The following is a 16,718-nucleotide window of genomic DNA, read 5'->3' as shown; positions in this document are numbered from 1 at the left end:
AAAAGGCAAACCTGTGGAACCAATCTCATTTGAGAGGGCGTGCCTGTTTCCCCTCAATGGAGGAGTTTCAAGTAGAAAGGTGAGAGCTTCCATTGTGTATATAAACCACAATTTCTTTATCCATTCATCAGTTGATGGACATTTAGGCTCTTTCCATAATTTGGCTATTGTTGAAAGTGCTGCTATAAACATTGGGGTACAAGTGCCCCTGTGCATCCTGAGAAACTTAACAGAAGACCATGGGGGAGGGGAAGGGGAAAAAAAAAAGGTTAGAAAGGGAGAGAGCCAAAACATAAGAGACTCTTAAAAACTGAGAACAAGCTGAGGGTTGATGGGGGGTGGGAGGGAGGGGAGGGTGGGTGATGGGTATTGAGGAGGGCACCTGTTGGGATGAGCACTGGGTGTTGTATTGAAACCAATTTGACAATAAATTTCATATTAAAAAAAGAAAGAAAGAAGGAAAGGTGAGAGCTTCAAGAGCAGATCTGGTACCACCTGGACTGTACCACAAAGCCTAGGGGGAATTAAATATCAGCATACTTCTGTGACCTGTAGATATCAGGATAGTGAAATTGGAAGCATTTCAAAAGCAAGGCCGTTTTAGTCCAAGATGCCATTTTCTTTCCTTTCCCATTTACAAAATAAGAAGGAAGTTCTCCCAGGAGAAGCTAGTTAGTGCCTTCCAAAGCTCCCCCTTTCAGTAGCCTAGCTGGCTCAGTTGGTATAGCATGTGACGCTTGATCTGCGGGTCATGAGTTGGAGCCCCATGTTGGTTGTAGGGATTACTTTAAAAAAAGGGGGGGGGTGTTGCAACGCTACTCAAAGGAATCCCAGATGAGCTGTGTGAATTCTGGGCCATAGAAAGCATTTTGTCTGTTAGCCCAGACCCAGTGCTGATTAGAAAGCCTCATTTCTGTGAAGGCAGAAGGTTTGAAGGAAACAGAGGAAGTGGGTGGAGAGTGAGTAGCTAAATCTCCTCCCCAGACAGCCTCATCTCAAACTGTAATCCAGGAATTAGTCCTTGGCCTTGCAGTTCCAGAAACTCTCCTTTGTCAGTGTCCTAGAATCCAGCACATTCAGGAAGCCTGTCTAAAGGCACATACACAGCAAAATACCAATTTCTCTGTTTGCAGTGATTGGGATAGTGATTGGGATACTTGCAGCTACTGCCCAGGGCATGTCTCTTTCGAGGTACTGAAGAAGTTGATTCAGTCCTCAAAACTTTACTGTGGAGTCCTCAGCCCAAGCAAATAAAGGTGGATCATCCGCAAATTTATTTCAAACAGGATTTAGTGACACTTCCCTGTACCCCCAGGAGAGAGCACCTCCCTGGTTTCCAGGATGTGCAGGGCTCCTCTGAACCAGAATCTTCTCTAGCCTCCCTGGTGACAGACACAAGAAACCCAATCTAGCCCCTCCAGCAACTCCTGTTCTAAGTTCTACATTGACTGTCTTCCTTAGGGTGACATATTTGTCTTTAGATATCTTAATACTACTAACCAAGCCATAGCCAAGCTCTGCTAGTTTCTTCTGTTCCTGGTGTAATTACCATCATCATCTCTACAATTTATGAAAGAACTATGTTGCATGCTTTAAGTATGTTATTTTCTATGATATTATATATATTATGTTAACTAATGTACAATTATATAATGTTGTATAATACAATAACCCTGTAAGGCAAGTGTTATCTTTCTGCATTGGAGGTGGAGAAGCTATTGCACAGAGAGAAAATAATTTGTTCAAGACCACATAGCTAGTAAGTGACAGTATAAATCCAGGTGTGTTTGACTCAAGATTCTATGTACTTACCTCTTCCCTATACTCTTCTTTGTACAAATCAAACCCATTTACTAGATTAACTCTTGGATTTAAGGATGCCTTACTGTTGTTTCTGTATGTATAATCCTCAGTTACTCCAAAGCCCATATCTGAGCTAGGATGTGATCCCAACAACTGGCCTCACCTGAATCCCAGGAATATAGTACCCTTGACACAGAATCTGAGGTCCCCTCATGCCATGGTGCAGTATAATGATGGGTGTTGGGATCTTGTTTGAATGTGCTCAAATACTCTTGTTCCAGTGGTTGTCTTTTGTGACAGAGAAATGTGTTGGCCCCAGATCCATCTCCATCCCATGTACCTGGTATTTTCTCTTTCTTTCTTTCTCCAAGTGCACTGCCCAACGAATGAGCTTCTGACAGACTCCACGGGTGTGATCCTGAGTCAGAGCTACCCAGGAAGCTATCCCCAGTTCCAGACCTGCTCTTGGCTGGTGAGAGTGGAACCTGACTACAACATCTCCCTCACGGTGGAGTACTTTCTCAGTGAGAAGCAGTATGATGAATTTGAGATCTTTGATGGTAAGTCAGTCAAATGTTGAATAGTTCCCTGCTGCAGATAGCACAGACCTGCTTTAGAACCTGAGGGATCTGTGCCATTACCTCCATATTAGAGCTTTCCAGAGGCTCCATGCAACATCTTTCTGTACCACAGAAATCCCAATACTTTGGTAGCTGCTGAATTGTATGGACATGGGGCAAAGCTGCTTGTATTGTAGGCTCATCCTGCTACAGAACCCTTTCCTACTTTAGCACCTCCTCAAAGCAAGTACCTTGAATGTCATTCAACAAATGGATCATAGCAGTATTCCCACATGAAGAATACGCTGCCTCTGAAACCCAAAGGAGGGGCCACCAAACACTGTGCTTCTTTCTTGGTAGTAGAAGGGAAAAGGTGTACTAACTTGCTCTTTAATTTGGAGAAAAAGTTTCAGCATGTCCTCAAACCACTGGGGAAATTTCACCCAACTCTTTGTAGGACTTATCTCTTACCCTCTGGAGCCATGTGTCTTACAAAAGCGTCTACACTAATTGTCCCTTCTGGCTCATCAGAGGCAATTAATACAACATCATCATATAGAGAACCAATATGCTATATTCTGCAGAATGTCCAGATGGTCCACGTCTCTTCATACTATATTATGACAGTGATCAGTAGAATTAACAATGCTCTGGGGCAAGGCCATGAATGTATACTGTTGTCTATCTCATGTGAATGCAAATTGCTTATGATCCTCCTTTCTGATGGGTATGGAAAGAATGCATTGCTAGATCAATAACTTCATTTCATGCAACCAAGGCTGTGATCATCTGCTCTAATGAAGATACTACATCTGGTACGTCTACTGCAAACGAGGGCCACTACTTGGTTAAGTTGGTGCTGTGAGGTGGATCTGGGCCAGGATTTCATTTATTACCAACTGCAACCCCTAGACACCTCTATTCCAACAGAGGAGCCAGCAATAGTGCTTCCGGTCCCCTGGTATCAGCATTAATTCACGCTCTGTATCCAAAATCTGTAGAATACCGGGACATTCCCTTTTTTCCAGTATTCAGTTGCCTGAGGAAATAGCAGTAGGTCTTTAGGGGGGAGGACTGGCAGAATTACTACTATCTATAATTGATAAGATTTTGTAGGGCCCTTTTTCATGGGGACCCAGTCTCTCCTTCAGGCAAAGTGTTCTGGAATAAGAAATGGAACCTAGCTCAAGTCTCCAAACTGGGTGAGGGATTGCAACTTTCCATTGGGGTCAGCTTTTCTCACCTTTTTGACTATATATCCACGATCTGTTTTGTTCATCTATTCATATATTGGGAGGCTGCCTGTCTACCTTGCCCTTAAGAATATCATGTTTTGGGGACACCTGGGTGGCTCAGTCAGTTGGACATCTGACTTCAGCTCAGGTCATGATCTCACTGCTCGTGAGTTTGAGCCCCATATTGGGCTCTGTGCTGACAGCTTGGAGCCTGGAGCCTGCTTCAGATTCTGTATCCATCTCTCTGCCCCTCTCCTGCTCATGCTCTGTCTCTCTCTGGAATATAAAATAAAACATTAAAATTTTTTTTAAAAAGGGGGGGCGCCTGAGTGGTACAGTCGGTTAAGCATCCAACTCTTGATCTCAGCTCAGGTCATGATCTCACAGTTCAGGAGTTCGAGCCCTACGTCGTGCTCTGCGCTGACAGCATGGAGCCTGCTTGGGATTCCATCTTTCTCTCTCTCTCAGCCCCTCCCCTGCTCATGCTCTCTCCTGTCTCAAAATAAATAAATAAACTTAAAATTAAAAAAAAAAAAAGAATATCATGTTTTGTGAGACATCACCATAGATCATGCAGGGTAGGCCCTCCCAGCTACCATTCCAACCTTGCTGCACATTTTAGTAATTATGCAAGCCTCTGCCTGGCCCCTGTTTTCTAGAATCTTCTCATCTCCATCAACACCAGGAAGCCCTATTCTATGGCAGCATCTCCTTCCATCAGTTTAGGCCAACAGAGGGTAGATAGGTGTTACTCAGGTTGTCGATGATGCTGGTGTTCACCCCCTCACCAGTGTGTTCCTCTTTGCTCTAGGAACTGGAGTATATTCCAGGGCTTCCTGAGAGACATGGTCAGCTAGTGGGTGTTCTGGTCTGATACAATAGACCTATTCTGGCAAGCCATTTCTCTGAGCCTTTTGACCCCTTCCTTCATGGTTTGTCACAGCAGTTCTGATGGCTCTATTTTGTTTAATGTGGTCCATTGCTTTTGCCAAGCTTCCAAGAGCCATCTCAGCAGCATATCAGAACCATCACTCAGGACTATTTCCAGGGCAATAAATCCTGTTCTGGATTATTGAGCTTTATACTCTGCCTCCCTTGAACCAACTGCCTTTAATGCACTCCCAGGCATTAAAGGTGGGGAAAAAGAAAAGGGAGGGCTTTCTGGAAGAGCCTTGGAAAGGATTATTGGGGAACAATGTTGTGTGTAACATTGAAACATGATGTTTGCATGTAGCTTTATTGCTGTTTATTCATTTAGTACATACTTTTTCTATATGGCAAGCACTGAGCTATTTTTAATATGCACATGAGAAGTAGGAGGTTCCCAGTTTGCAAACCAGCTCTTGCATTAACCAGCTGCTTGACCTTGGCAAGTCTCAAGATGGCAAATAGATTTCATCTCTCCTGCCAACTCCTATAAATTGGTACTGACTTCCTGGAGCACTGCTTTAGGGCTCAGGAGGAAGGAGCACCCAGCACAGTGGCTGGGGATGCAGACAGAGGAGCAGAAGTAGACCATTGCACCAGCCCTGACCATCTGAGCCTAATGTCTTCTCTTGAGGAAGGGAAATGGCAGCTGGTTACATTTCAGGTATCGAATCAAGGTACCTAATCTCTAGCACCCATGCTAGTCTGTAATTCTGTGTCCCGTACTCTCACCCAGGTCCCTCAGGACAAAGTCCTCTGCTGAAAGCCCTCAGTGGGAATTACTCGGCTCCCCTGATCGTCACTAGCTCAAGCAACACTGTGTACCTGCGCTGGTCATCTGACCACGCCTACAACCGGAAGGGCTTTAAGATTCGGTATTCAGGTGAGTAAAATATAAGGACTCATGAGAAGGGCTACAACCCCTGAGCCCTTGAAGTTGCTCACCCAAAACAGCCAAGTAAGCCATGGGCCACATCCTGGTCAATGGCAGAGATCCTACCCGGGGACTGGCAGCCTGTCTCCTCTGCACCTCTCTCACTACAGCTGCACAAATGTCCCTGGCGGTCTCCACCTCCCCTCTTTTGCCCTTTTCCCCACTTTAAACTCTTCCCTCTCTTCTTTTTGTACTTCCAGCCTATTGTGTCTTTTGGATAAGTTTATTATATATCATCTGATAATGCCTATGAGGTGATCCCATCCCTAACACTGTTGAAACATTAATAAAAGTTCCTAAAAACTGAGAAACCCTAAGATGTGGGTCTCCACATGGGAAATGTTAGGCAGCAAAGGATGGCCTATATTTTAAGTCCAGGAGGCTTTGTTCTGCTCTGCCAGCCAGAATCATAGGCAGAGGCAGGTCAGGGGCCAAGCCAGGCAGACGGTTGACCAGGGCCACAATCTACAATGGAGCACAGACGTATCCCTGGAAATGTAATGAAATGGAGAAAATGGAATTTATCCAAACTCTTATCATGGGGATTACTGTCTCTGGTTGGAAAGAAAACTTGATAAGCAGCCTGACGCCCATTTCGAAGGGGAGTGGGTCCATGAACTTCTGGCTGGACTCTGCAAGCTTGGAGGCAGAAAAGAATTACTTGAGACCATGAGGAGTTCCACAGGTGTGGCTTCAGGAAAAAGCAAACCAGATGAAGCTGAGGAGAACCCAGAAGGAGAAGATTCTTTACTGTCTCAGAGTCCATTTTCTCTGCAGACTGAACCCTAAATTCCTTTCCAGCCACACACACATGAGGAAGGGGCGCTTCCTGACCCCCAAGGCCAGTGACCAGCTCTGTCACAAACCAGCCAAATGATTCCTAGACAAGTCACTGAACCTCTTCAGGCTTCAGTTTCCTTATGATGAAAAAGGAACCTTAAGGTCCCTGTCAGGTGAGGTTCAGGCCACTTCCAGGCAGTTCCCAGCAGCTGCTTACACAAAGGAAAATATAGCATGTAGTTAGCAATGCACTGTGATGGTTGCTAACCTAGGAACTAAAAGCCATTAAGGAGTTGCCCTTTCCTTGATGTTCTTAAAGACCAATCACAAAAACAAAACAAAAGCAAAAAACAAACAAACAAACAAACAAACAAAAAAGAGACCAAACCAAACAAAAACCAAACAATCACATGTTTGGTCACAACTGAGTCAGTTGTAATTAGAATACTCACTCACAGAAAATGACTTAAGTACATGGTGAAACAATTAGTACTTCATGAAAATACAGTAGGCTTGTATACTTTGTACACACATCCGACACTATGATCAAGTGTATTTTATAACTGAGATTCCTGTTCTTGACTGATGTAAACACACAGGTCCGATATACGCAGGACACAGGTGGCGAAGCAGGAGCAAGGAAGCATGTCTGGCCTAGAAGGGCGGTATTTAAAACACCATTTTCACCAGCAGAGGGATGTGGACCTCAAATATGAGACCAGAGGACCTCACCATGGGGTGGCTGTAGTAAGGGCCTTGGCACCTTCATCCTCCTGCGTCCCGTGCCTGCCTGGGAGACCTGGCCAGAGACTCTTAGAGCAAACAGAGGTACACGTTCCGAGTGTTCCTCTGGCCACCCTCATTCCCCGCCTCACAGAACTTCCTCTGTGGATCGCTGGCAGGAGTCTTTATGGTCAGCACCCTGAGGCCAGGATTTTTGACTATTTTCTTCACAGTGGTCTTCCCTGTACTTAGAACATCACCTGGCACATAATAGGTGCTCCACGTCTGTTTGTCAAATAAGTGAATGAAATCCCAGTTGAAGCCATGAAGGGGCTTCACTGAAGAGGAAACAGGACCGTGGATTTCATGTCCTGGATTGCCACGGCTCCCTCTCCCCCAACCCCCTACAACAGGAAGGAGAAGGACCATTTATTGAGTACCAAGTGCCCTGCACTGGGCTGGGGACTTTACAAACATAAACCCGTTTGAATTGTCCAAAAACCTATGAGGCAGGCGTCTCAAATCCCGAAACATAGGTGAGGAAAGTGGAACTCAAAGAGCTTCAGTGAGCTCTTTGTCTCAAGTCACAGAGCTAGAAAGGTCAGATACAGGACTCCAGAGTCCACACCCCTGCAGTCACACTCTTCTGGAACCAACCCCACTGGGGTCTATCTCCTGTGCCTCTTTGGGAGCTGACAGGATTTGAGAGCCTGAGCTCAGCTGCAAGATCAGTACTGCCTCCGGGCCACAAACGGGACCCAGGGCTTCATGGTTTTTTCTCTTCTTTTCTTTTCTTTGGCTTTACTACACTGGCCATTTCTCAATATCAACCACTCAGATCTTCCTAAATAGCAGTGGGCCTGGCAGTGGCAGAGACAAGGAGATTGGTAAGGGAGAGGAAAGGGGAACAAAAGGGGTGGCACGTGCAGGAAAGAACACATCTATCTTCTGCTTGCACGTGGTCCCCTGAGCCTCTTCTTGTTGTTCAGCTCCCTACTGCAGCCTGCCCAGGGCTCCACTCCATGGCTTCCTTCTGGGCCAGACCAGCACCCAGCCCGGAGGCTCCATCCACTTTGGCTGCAACGCCGGCTACCGCTTGGTGGGACACAGCATGGCCATTTGTACCCGGCACCCCCAGGGCTACTACCTGTGGAGTGAAGCCATTCCTCTCTGTCAAGGTGAGGAGTACCTTGGAAAGGGGGTGCCCAGTGGCTCCGATCCTTCTCACATCACTTGGGTTTGTCCCAAGACCCATCACTTCCGAATATGGGTTTCCTCATTGATAATTCATTCTTTCAGCGAACATATATTGAGGGTCCATAATATCTCGAGTCCTGGGGATATACATATGCATAAAACAGTCTCAGGGTGTTCAGAACAATAAGGGAGAAGATACGTAGCCACATAAATGCAAAATGGCAGGGGAAGGAAGTGCTGTATCAGTAGTACAAACAGCATTGTGGGAGCCCAGAGGTCAGATGGGACCTACCTCCCTCCGGACAGCTAGGGAGGACTCGGAGAACAGAGGATGTTTGGGCTTGGGCTCATAGAGCCGGTGGGGGGTGGGGCCAGGCATTAGCAAGGAAAATATTCTAGGCAACAGCAAGAGCATTTGCAAAACCAGGAACCTGGAGAGAAATCAATCACAAGATATGCAGAGCAACTTGGGCTGCCTGAAGCAGTAGGTCGGAGGAGGTGAGGGACAGAGGGAACCAGGGTGGAACAGCGACCATCACCATGTTCACTGTCAGCAGTCAAGCCCATGATATGTATCAGGTAGTCTGGCACATATGAAAGGCCTGCATTGCCTTTCATAATTGATGGGATTTGCTTTCCCTTAAAGCAATATAATTCAGACTAAAGATTGGGGGAAAAAAAAAACTATGGATAATGCAAAGCATTGCTGAAGGGGAGGTGGGTGGGGGGATGGGTTAAATGGGTGATGGGGATGATGGAGGGCACATGTGATGAGCACTGGGTGTTGCATGTAAGCGATGAATTACTAAATCCTACACCTGTAACTAATATTATATTACATATGTGAACCCACTGGAATTTAAATAAAAACTTGGCAGCAAAAAAAAAAAATGACCTATAATCCCATCAACTGAGATCACTGTGTAACATTTCAGCACATTTCCTTTGATCTTTTATATGTTGTTTACAAAAATGGCATCCTCAGTGCACAAAGCTCTTGATATTTTCTTAGCATCTGTCACATAATTAAATACACTTCCTCATCATTATTTCCCATGGTCGTGTAGCATCACGGAAAAACCGTCATTTATTAAGTATCATCCTCTTGTTGGTCATTTGAATTCCTGTATTGTTTGCTACTGTGAACAGTGCTGCTGTTAAAATCCTTAGAATCCCATCATTGTGAGCATCCATATTTATTTCTTAAAATAAATTCCCAGAAATGAGATTGTTGAACCATAACCTGTGCAGAATCTGCAGCTTTTGACATTTACTGCTCTCCAGAACGTTTGTCTTCGCTTCCACCAGCATGGGAAAGTTGTCTTTTCTGCCATAGTCTCAATATTATGTACTGCCTTTAAAAAAAAAAAAAAAAGAAAAGAAAAGAAAAACTTTGCCCATCATACTGACAAAAACAGGAAATCACACTGATGTTTGATTTTCCCGTGCTGTGGTTCCTAGTGTGGTGGCGTACTTTTTAGGGATCTGTCATCTCTGACCCTCTTGCCTGTGCCTGAGCTTTCTCAAACAGTGTGTTCCCAGAGAATGGACTGTCCACAAATGGCAAATGTCATTTGGCTTTGGTCTCCATGTCTCCAGCCTTTCTTCTGAAGCTGCGGTTGGAACCTACCATGCCTCTCATATCTGTTTTCTTTTGCCACTTCCCCAAACTAAACCTCTCTAGGCTTCTGTGTACTCATCCCCATACTACTTTGTACCTGGCCCCATCCCCAGGCTTTCCACTGATGCCCTTCCACTCAGCCATTCCCCCTGAGCTCTCTGGAATCCTGGTTTCATGGCCAACCAGCATATACCTTGGCCACTACCCAGAGGGCCGTCTTCGCTCTCCCCTCACAGAGACTAGCTCTCTTCTGAGAACACAGATTCTGGGGGCCTTTTAAGCACAGGGTGTTAATCCCCCATTCTCCACATAACCCAGGACCAGGAAAGGCCTGGCATTCTTCCAAACCATGACTTTCCACCAACAAATATATCTCATTGGAAACCCTATGCCTTCTAATTAGCTTTCTCTCTCCTTCCCCAGGCCATTCTTTCCCTACGTAGTCTCTCCCTGAGAGATCGCATTCCACCACCAGCTTCCAATACTTGGCAATTCTGTCCCCACCTCTCCTACCCATAGGAAGTGTTCCTCCTACCTCAGAGTTTGTGGACCGTGTTTTGGCATGGAGATCAGGTCTCAGACTAGGAAGTTATCCTCTGTCGTCTTAGTTATCCACAAGGGAAGAGCCGGACCGCAAGCCGTGAGAAGCAGCCGCCATCTACCTCCTTCACCTGCTGTCTCCAGACTGCCTGACTCCTCATGCAGAATATCAGTGGGGATCCAAGTATTTCTTCACAAAAAGTTCAAGGAAGCAGAGCAGTTGATCACAATTTGACTAAACTAGTACCACCAAAGGAGTTTAAAGTCTTGCTGTTTAGGCATTAAAAGAGCATCGGGGCACCTGGGTGGCTCAGCTGGTTAAGTGTCCGACTCTTAATTTTGGCTCAGGTCATGATTTCATGGTTTGTGAGTTCGAGCCCCACGTTGGGCTCTGTGTTGACAGTGCGGGGCCTGCTCAGCATGCTCTCTCTGCCCCTCCCCCATGCGTGCACGCATGCGCATGGTCTCTCTCTCTCTCTCTCTCTCTCTCTCTCTCTCTCTCTCTAAGTAAATAAACAAAGAGCTTCATATTCAAGTGCTCCTTATTTCTTCATTCCTCATGTTCTCCTCAGTTCCTCCTAATTTACTCATTCCTTCTGTTTTCCAGTCTTTGAAGCCTTCCATCTTGATATCCCAATCCCTCTCTCTGGACAATCCATCCTTCCCCATATCATAATGAAGCCCTGGCCCTGTACCTCTTATTGGTTCTAGTAGCACCGAATATCACTGTTGGCCAGTGTGGATGGGACCTTCCTCTACTTGACTTTTTCTGGGTCTGAATGAGAGAGGTCTGAGCTCTAGACTAGTTAACAGAGGTGGGGATGGATGAGGAACAACAGTGGGTACTCTGATTAACTCCCCTCCATCTCTACTAACTCCTGAACTATCAAAGGGCAAACATAGTTTGTAAGTATTGATTTCTTTCAAAGACCACACAAGCTGCTCCTACCTCAGTAATGTGTGTTCCTCCAACAAACGTAGTGTTGACCCTACTCCTTATAAAACAATGACCACAGCCATGTTGCTGCACACCTTTGTCTCCTGAGCCATCACCTTGAAATTCATTTCTTTGTCCTCTTGTGTTAGCACTATCATTTTTATATCCCATATCTTACCCCTTCTTGGTTTGCACCCTCTTTCTGATAGAGTGTAGCCTTAAGTAAATTCCTCGTAAAGGGTTCTTGAGAAGGAAATTCTCTGAGTCTTTAAATGTCTGAAAATATCTTTATTTTTGCCCTCACATATGCATGGTAGGTTGACCAGGCAAAATTCTCAGTTCCAAATCACTTCCTTCAGAAAAGCATTCCATTTGGACATACATTGCTGCTGATAGGAAGTATGATGATTCTGATTCTCATTCCTTCTCAGGGATGTCCTGTTTTTTTCTCTCTCTGGGAACTTGGAGGAACTTGTCTTTTGTCTTCTGAAATTCCATGATGATGTATCTAAGAATGGGTCTCTTTGCATCCTTTTGTCTCCCTTTCAATCTGAAGACTTGCATCTCTCCAGCTGTGGGAAATTTTCATCTGTGACAGTTCCACCCCTCTACTTTCTCTGATCTCTCTTTCTGGAACTCTGACCTGTTGGATGTTGGGCCTCCTGCACATTGACCTCCTGTGTTTTCAGTCCCCTTTTCTCATTTTCAGGTTCTGTCTGTTTGGTCTATATTCTGGGAAATTTCCTTTACTTTTAATCTCCAGCCTTTCTATTTAATACTTATTTTATCATATTTTTAAATTATTTTTTATTTTTTTATTTTAGAGAGAGAGAGAGAAAGTGAATGGGAGAGGGGCAGAGGGAGAGAGAGAGAGAGAGAGAGAGAGAAAGAGAGAGAGAATCTCAAGCAGGCTCCACTCAGCATGGAGCCCAAAGTGGGGCCCAATCCCATGATTCTGAGATCATGACTTGAGCTGAAATCAAGAGTCAGACACTCAACCATCTGAGCCACCGAGGCACCCTGACAATCACATTTTTAATTTAAGAGAGCTTTCCCTTGTTTTTTTGTTTTTTGTTTTTTTTTTTTTTGGTTGTTGTTGTTGTTCCTTTTTCAAAGCACTCTGCTCTCATTATATGAATACAATATGCCACCTTGACTTCTCAAGACACTGCTAATCAAAAGTTTAAAGATTATGTATCGTCTATTTCCTGAACTGTGTCTGTTTCCTAAAGGAGAAGTCTATTTCCTTTTTTTTTCTATTTTTTTTAACTTGTTTTATTTTTTTTTTTTTATTTACATCCAAATTAGTTAGCATATAGTGCAACAATGATTTCAGGAGTAGATTCCTTAGTGCCCCTTACCCATTTAGCCCATCCCCCCTCCCACAACCCCTCCAGTAAACCTCAGTTTGTTCTCCATATTTATGAGTCTCTTCTGTTTGGTCCCCCTCCCTGTTTTTATATGATTTTTGTTTCCCTTCCCTTATGTTCATCTGTTTTGTCTCTTAAAGTACTCATATGAGTGAAGTCATATGATTTTTGTCTTTCTTTGACTAATTTCACTTAGCATAATACCCTCCAGTTCTGTCCACATAGTTGCAAATGGCAAGATTTCATTCTTTTTGATTGCCAAGTAATACTCCATTGTATATAGATACCACATCTTCTTTATCCATTCATCCATCGATGGACATTTGGGTTCTTTCCAACTATTGTTGATAGTGCTTCTATAAACATGGGGGTGCATGTGCCCCTTTGAAACAGCACACCTGTATCCTTTGGATAAATGCCTGGTAGTGCAACTGCTAGGTTGTAGGGTAGTTCTGTTTTTAGTTTTTTGAGGAACCTCCTTACTGTTTTCCAGAGTGGCTGCACCAGCTTGCATTCCCACTTTTTTTCTATTTTTAATCTTATCTTTATGTCTTTCATACTACTGGTTTTCTTCACATATATAGTGATCCTTGATTATTCATATTTTAAAGGAAAGTCTAGATTAATTTTTCCAGGTAGCAGATGTGGGCTACCTTTGTTGCAATTATATACAGATATCATTACCCACTAGGTCTCTCACATGAATAAGAAGTTAAATTGAGTATGTAGTAGAGATGAGCAGGCAGAGGGGCAGATTTTAGGCTAAGAGCCCTTATATCCTCGAATTAAAAGAACTTTACTCTGGGACACCAACTCACACCTTAGCAGCCCTGATTCTTTCAAGGGAGTTCCTATTTTTTTCCTCTAGGAGGAAAGACAACCCTCTCTCCTTTATGTGGGGAACAGATGCCTGAATGCCTCTTCACTGGTTTTGTGGGAAAGGATGGAGGAGAACTGGTCTCACCTGCAGCTTCTCAGCTCCACTTCATTCTCAGAACACTTCTACCTACAATCCATCTTCCGAAGTTTTTTTTAAGTCTCCTCTGCTGCTGACCCTCCCATTTTGCTTTTTGTTATAGGCTCTTCTGCTTTACCAGTATTTACTGTAATTTTATTAGGGCCTTGGGGGAGAGGAAAGATTAAAATATGTTCTCAGAATACCATCTTGAACCAGACATGCTCATGTTATTTTTTTTCTCTTTGCTAGCTCTTTCCTGCGGGCTTCCTGAGGCCCCTAAGAATGGAATGGTGTTTGGCAAAGAGTACACAGTGGGGACCAAGGCTGTGTACAGCTGCAGCGAAGGCTACCACCTCCAGGCAGGTGCTGAGGCCACAACAGAGTGTCTGGAGACAGGCCTTTGGAGCAACCACAATGTCCCCCCACAGTGTGTCCGTGAGTCCTTGGGCAGTGGAGATGGGCATAAGGAGGGGCTGGGTATGCAGCTGAAGAGATTCCTGCAAGGAGTGAGCTGAAAACCCCATAATGAGAGGAGCGCCTGGGTGGCTCAGTCAGTTAAGCATCCAACTCTCAATTTCGGCTCAGGTCATGATCTCACAGTTCATGAGTTCGAGTCCTGCAGTGGGATCTGCGCTGACAGTGCAGAGCCTGATTGGGATTCTCTTTCTCCGTCTCTCTCTTCCCCTCTCTTGCTCACTCTCCATCTCTCTCTCTCAAAATAAATAAATAAACATTTTAAAAAAACATAATAAAAAAAAACAGGTACATGGAGACTGGGGATTCAGGGAGCAGAGACAGGTGGATAATGTCATCTACCAAGTTGGGCTTCCATTTGAAATTGCTCTCAAAACATTGATAGAACATTGCACCCTGAGATGTTTCCATAAACCATCACAGAATTTAGGAATAACTTGCTCCAGTTCCTTTTAGAAGGAAAAACTAGCAGAATAGTTGCACAAGTGTCCTTTTATCACAAAACCCTAAAATGTCAGAGGTACAGTTCAGCTTTAAGGCTGGAGTCACAAACTGGCAGCCTACTAGGTCATATCAAGTCTGAAGATACAAGCTTTTGCACTTTGGTTTGATTTTGTGTCTTTGGCCTGTGGTGTGCTTTATGGAATTTTTCATTGCTTCCCAACATTTTAAAGTTGGGAGAGTTTACATAAAAATCCATAATTCTAGCTTCTGGTGAAAAATGAAACCGAAGAGAACTTACAAGTTTCATATGTAACAATATGTACTGACTAACCTCCACCCACCACCCGTTTTTTTGTTTTTTGCGGGGGGGGGGGGGTTGGATCTGCCCACCCCAGTTTCCTGCATTCCCCACCCAGCCCATTTCATTCATTTAACAAACCTGCCTGGCAGCTGAAAATTCTTGAATTCATCATTACTGCATTACAGTCTCCCAATCTCCAGCTCTGGAGTCTTGCCAGTGTCGTCCATAATTAATTAATTAATTAATCAATCTTCCTCCCTGCCCCTTATCTCCCCAGCTGTGACCTGTCCCGATGTCAGCAGCATCAGCGTGGAACATGGCCGATGGAGGCTCATCTTTGAGACACAGTACCAGTTCCAGGCCCAGCTGATGCTCATCTGTGACCCTGGCTACTACTACACTGGCCAAAGAGTCATCCGCTGTCAGGCCAATGGCAAATGGAGCCTTGGGAACTCTATGCCCACCTGCCAAAGTAAGCCCAGGACGGGATGGTGGGCAAGTTGGCCCAGTGCCTCCTACTTGAACTATACCATACATGGGGAAGGGGAGAAAGGAGGTATCACAAGGGATTGCAGTGTACCTCTTTTTGAACTCTCATCTAGAGTCAGGAGCTGGGGAGCTGCCTACTCCTTTAAGGAAGTACTTCTCAGCATCTTATTAAAAAGCTGCCTTTATCCAGGAGAGCATCCACTAATTCACATATTCAACATTCACGCCAGGTATTATAGAAGTATGAAGATAAAAGGTTGTGACACCTACCGAAAAGAAGCTTATGGTCTGCTGGAGTGGCAGACAAAGTAAGGAAGCAATGCTTATGGGGTGTGAAAGACCCGTAACAGGAATGTGTATAGGAGGAATGGGTATAGCACAAGGGGCAGGCACCTAAGTGTGTCTGCCTTTCCTTCTGCATTGTTAGTTGTGTTTGTTGGTTTCTTCGAGACAGTTTCCAAGGTCAGGGTCCCTGGGGAAGCAACTCTGAGACAGAGGTTTATGATGGAGTACTCTTAGGATTACTGCCATCTTGTGTAAGGGAAGGGGAGGAAGAAGCCCTGGGAAGATGGTGAAGTTGAGCTCTGATGCACTATCAGTAAAGCCCTCAGCTGACCCCACAGGGAGCTCTGAAGCTGGGATGGTCCTGCAGAACTGCCACAAATTGGAGCAAGAGGCTTTTATGCCTACACAGTGACCAAACTTGGGGTACAGGATGCCCCAGGAAGAGGGCATGATCTAGATGGCAGGACTCTGCAGCCAAGCTGTCTGAAGAGGGCTAGCAGCTGAGGGTCATTTACCAGCAGCTGGGGAAAGAAGTCCTTTGGTCCTAAGTGGGGGTCTAAGTGGCCCACCACAACACCCACTACAATAGGGATAGACTCATAATATTTACGTAATCAATACAGATGTGATAGAGGAGGTAGGTGTTTGTAACAGGGTAAAAGTAAATAGCTTGTCATTGAGCAGTAGAAAGTTTGCGATTGGGTGGGAGAAGGAGTGATATCCTCCCTACACTGATGATTCAAGTCACTGTTGTCTTTATGTACCCAAGTTTAGACCCCACCATGGACTATAACCATGTATGTGACAGAGCAGAAGTCACAAGGGTCTTAACAGCTTTATCACCATGAAGGATCTCACATTCAGTGTAGTCTTGGCCATCGGGCCTCATCTCACATGCCAGCCAGTGGCCATCTCCGGTGCCCTATTGAGAAGGAATAGGAGGCTTCTGCTGCACTCAGCAGAAAGGACAAGGGATTGATTGGTAGTGTCTGCCCTGGACACCAAGGACACCACAGAATCTCTGCCTCTAGTGTAGTGGTTCCTAACCAGGGTACATATCTGAACTGCCTGAAGAGTTTTTCTTTTTTTTTTTTTTTTTTTCAACATTTATTTATTTTTGGGACAGAGAGAGACAGAGCA

General features: G+C 44.8%; 1 protein-coding gene across 1 annotated transcript in view; it reads left to right on the top strand.

The window, feature by feature from the left end:
- The window catches only part of CSMD2 (CUB and Sushi multiple domains 2), a 553,689-nt gene that overhangs the window by 473,236 nt on the left and 63,735 nt on the right, over positions 1–16,718 (top strand). The window contains exons 47-51 of the mRNA XM_040455784.1: positions 2,175–2,363; positions 5,262–5,408; positions 7,952–8,140; positions 13,835–14,020; positions 15,082–15,276. Coding sequence (XP_040311718.1) covers positions 2,175–2,363; positions 5,262–5,408; positions 7,952–8,140; positions 13,835–14,020; positions 15,082–15,276 — 906 coding nt within the window. The remainder of the gene's footprint in view (positions 1–2,174; positions 2,364–5,261; positions 5,409–7,951; positions 8,141–13,834; positions 14,021–15,081; positions 15,277–16,718) is intronic.

This window comes from Herpailurus yagouaroundi, unplaced genomic scaffold, assembly GCF_014898765.1.
Source record: "Herpailurus yagouaroundi ecotype Mexico unplaced genomic scaffold, PumYag 77, whole genome shotgun sequence".
Taxonomy (NCBI): domain Eukaryota; kingdom Metazoa; phylum Chordata; class Mammalia; order Carnivora; family Felidae; genus Herpailurus; species Herpailurus yagouaroundi.
Note: the sequence above shows the minus strand (reverse complement) of the source record. Positions and strands in the feature narration are given on the sequence as shown.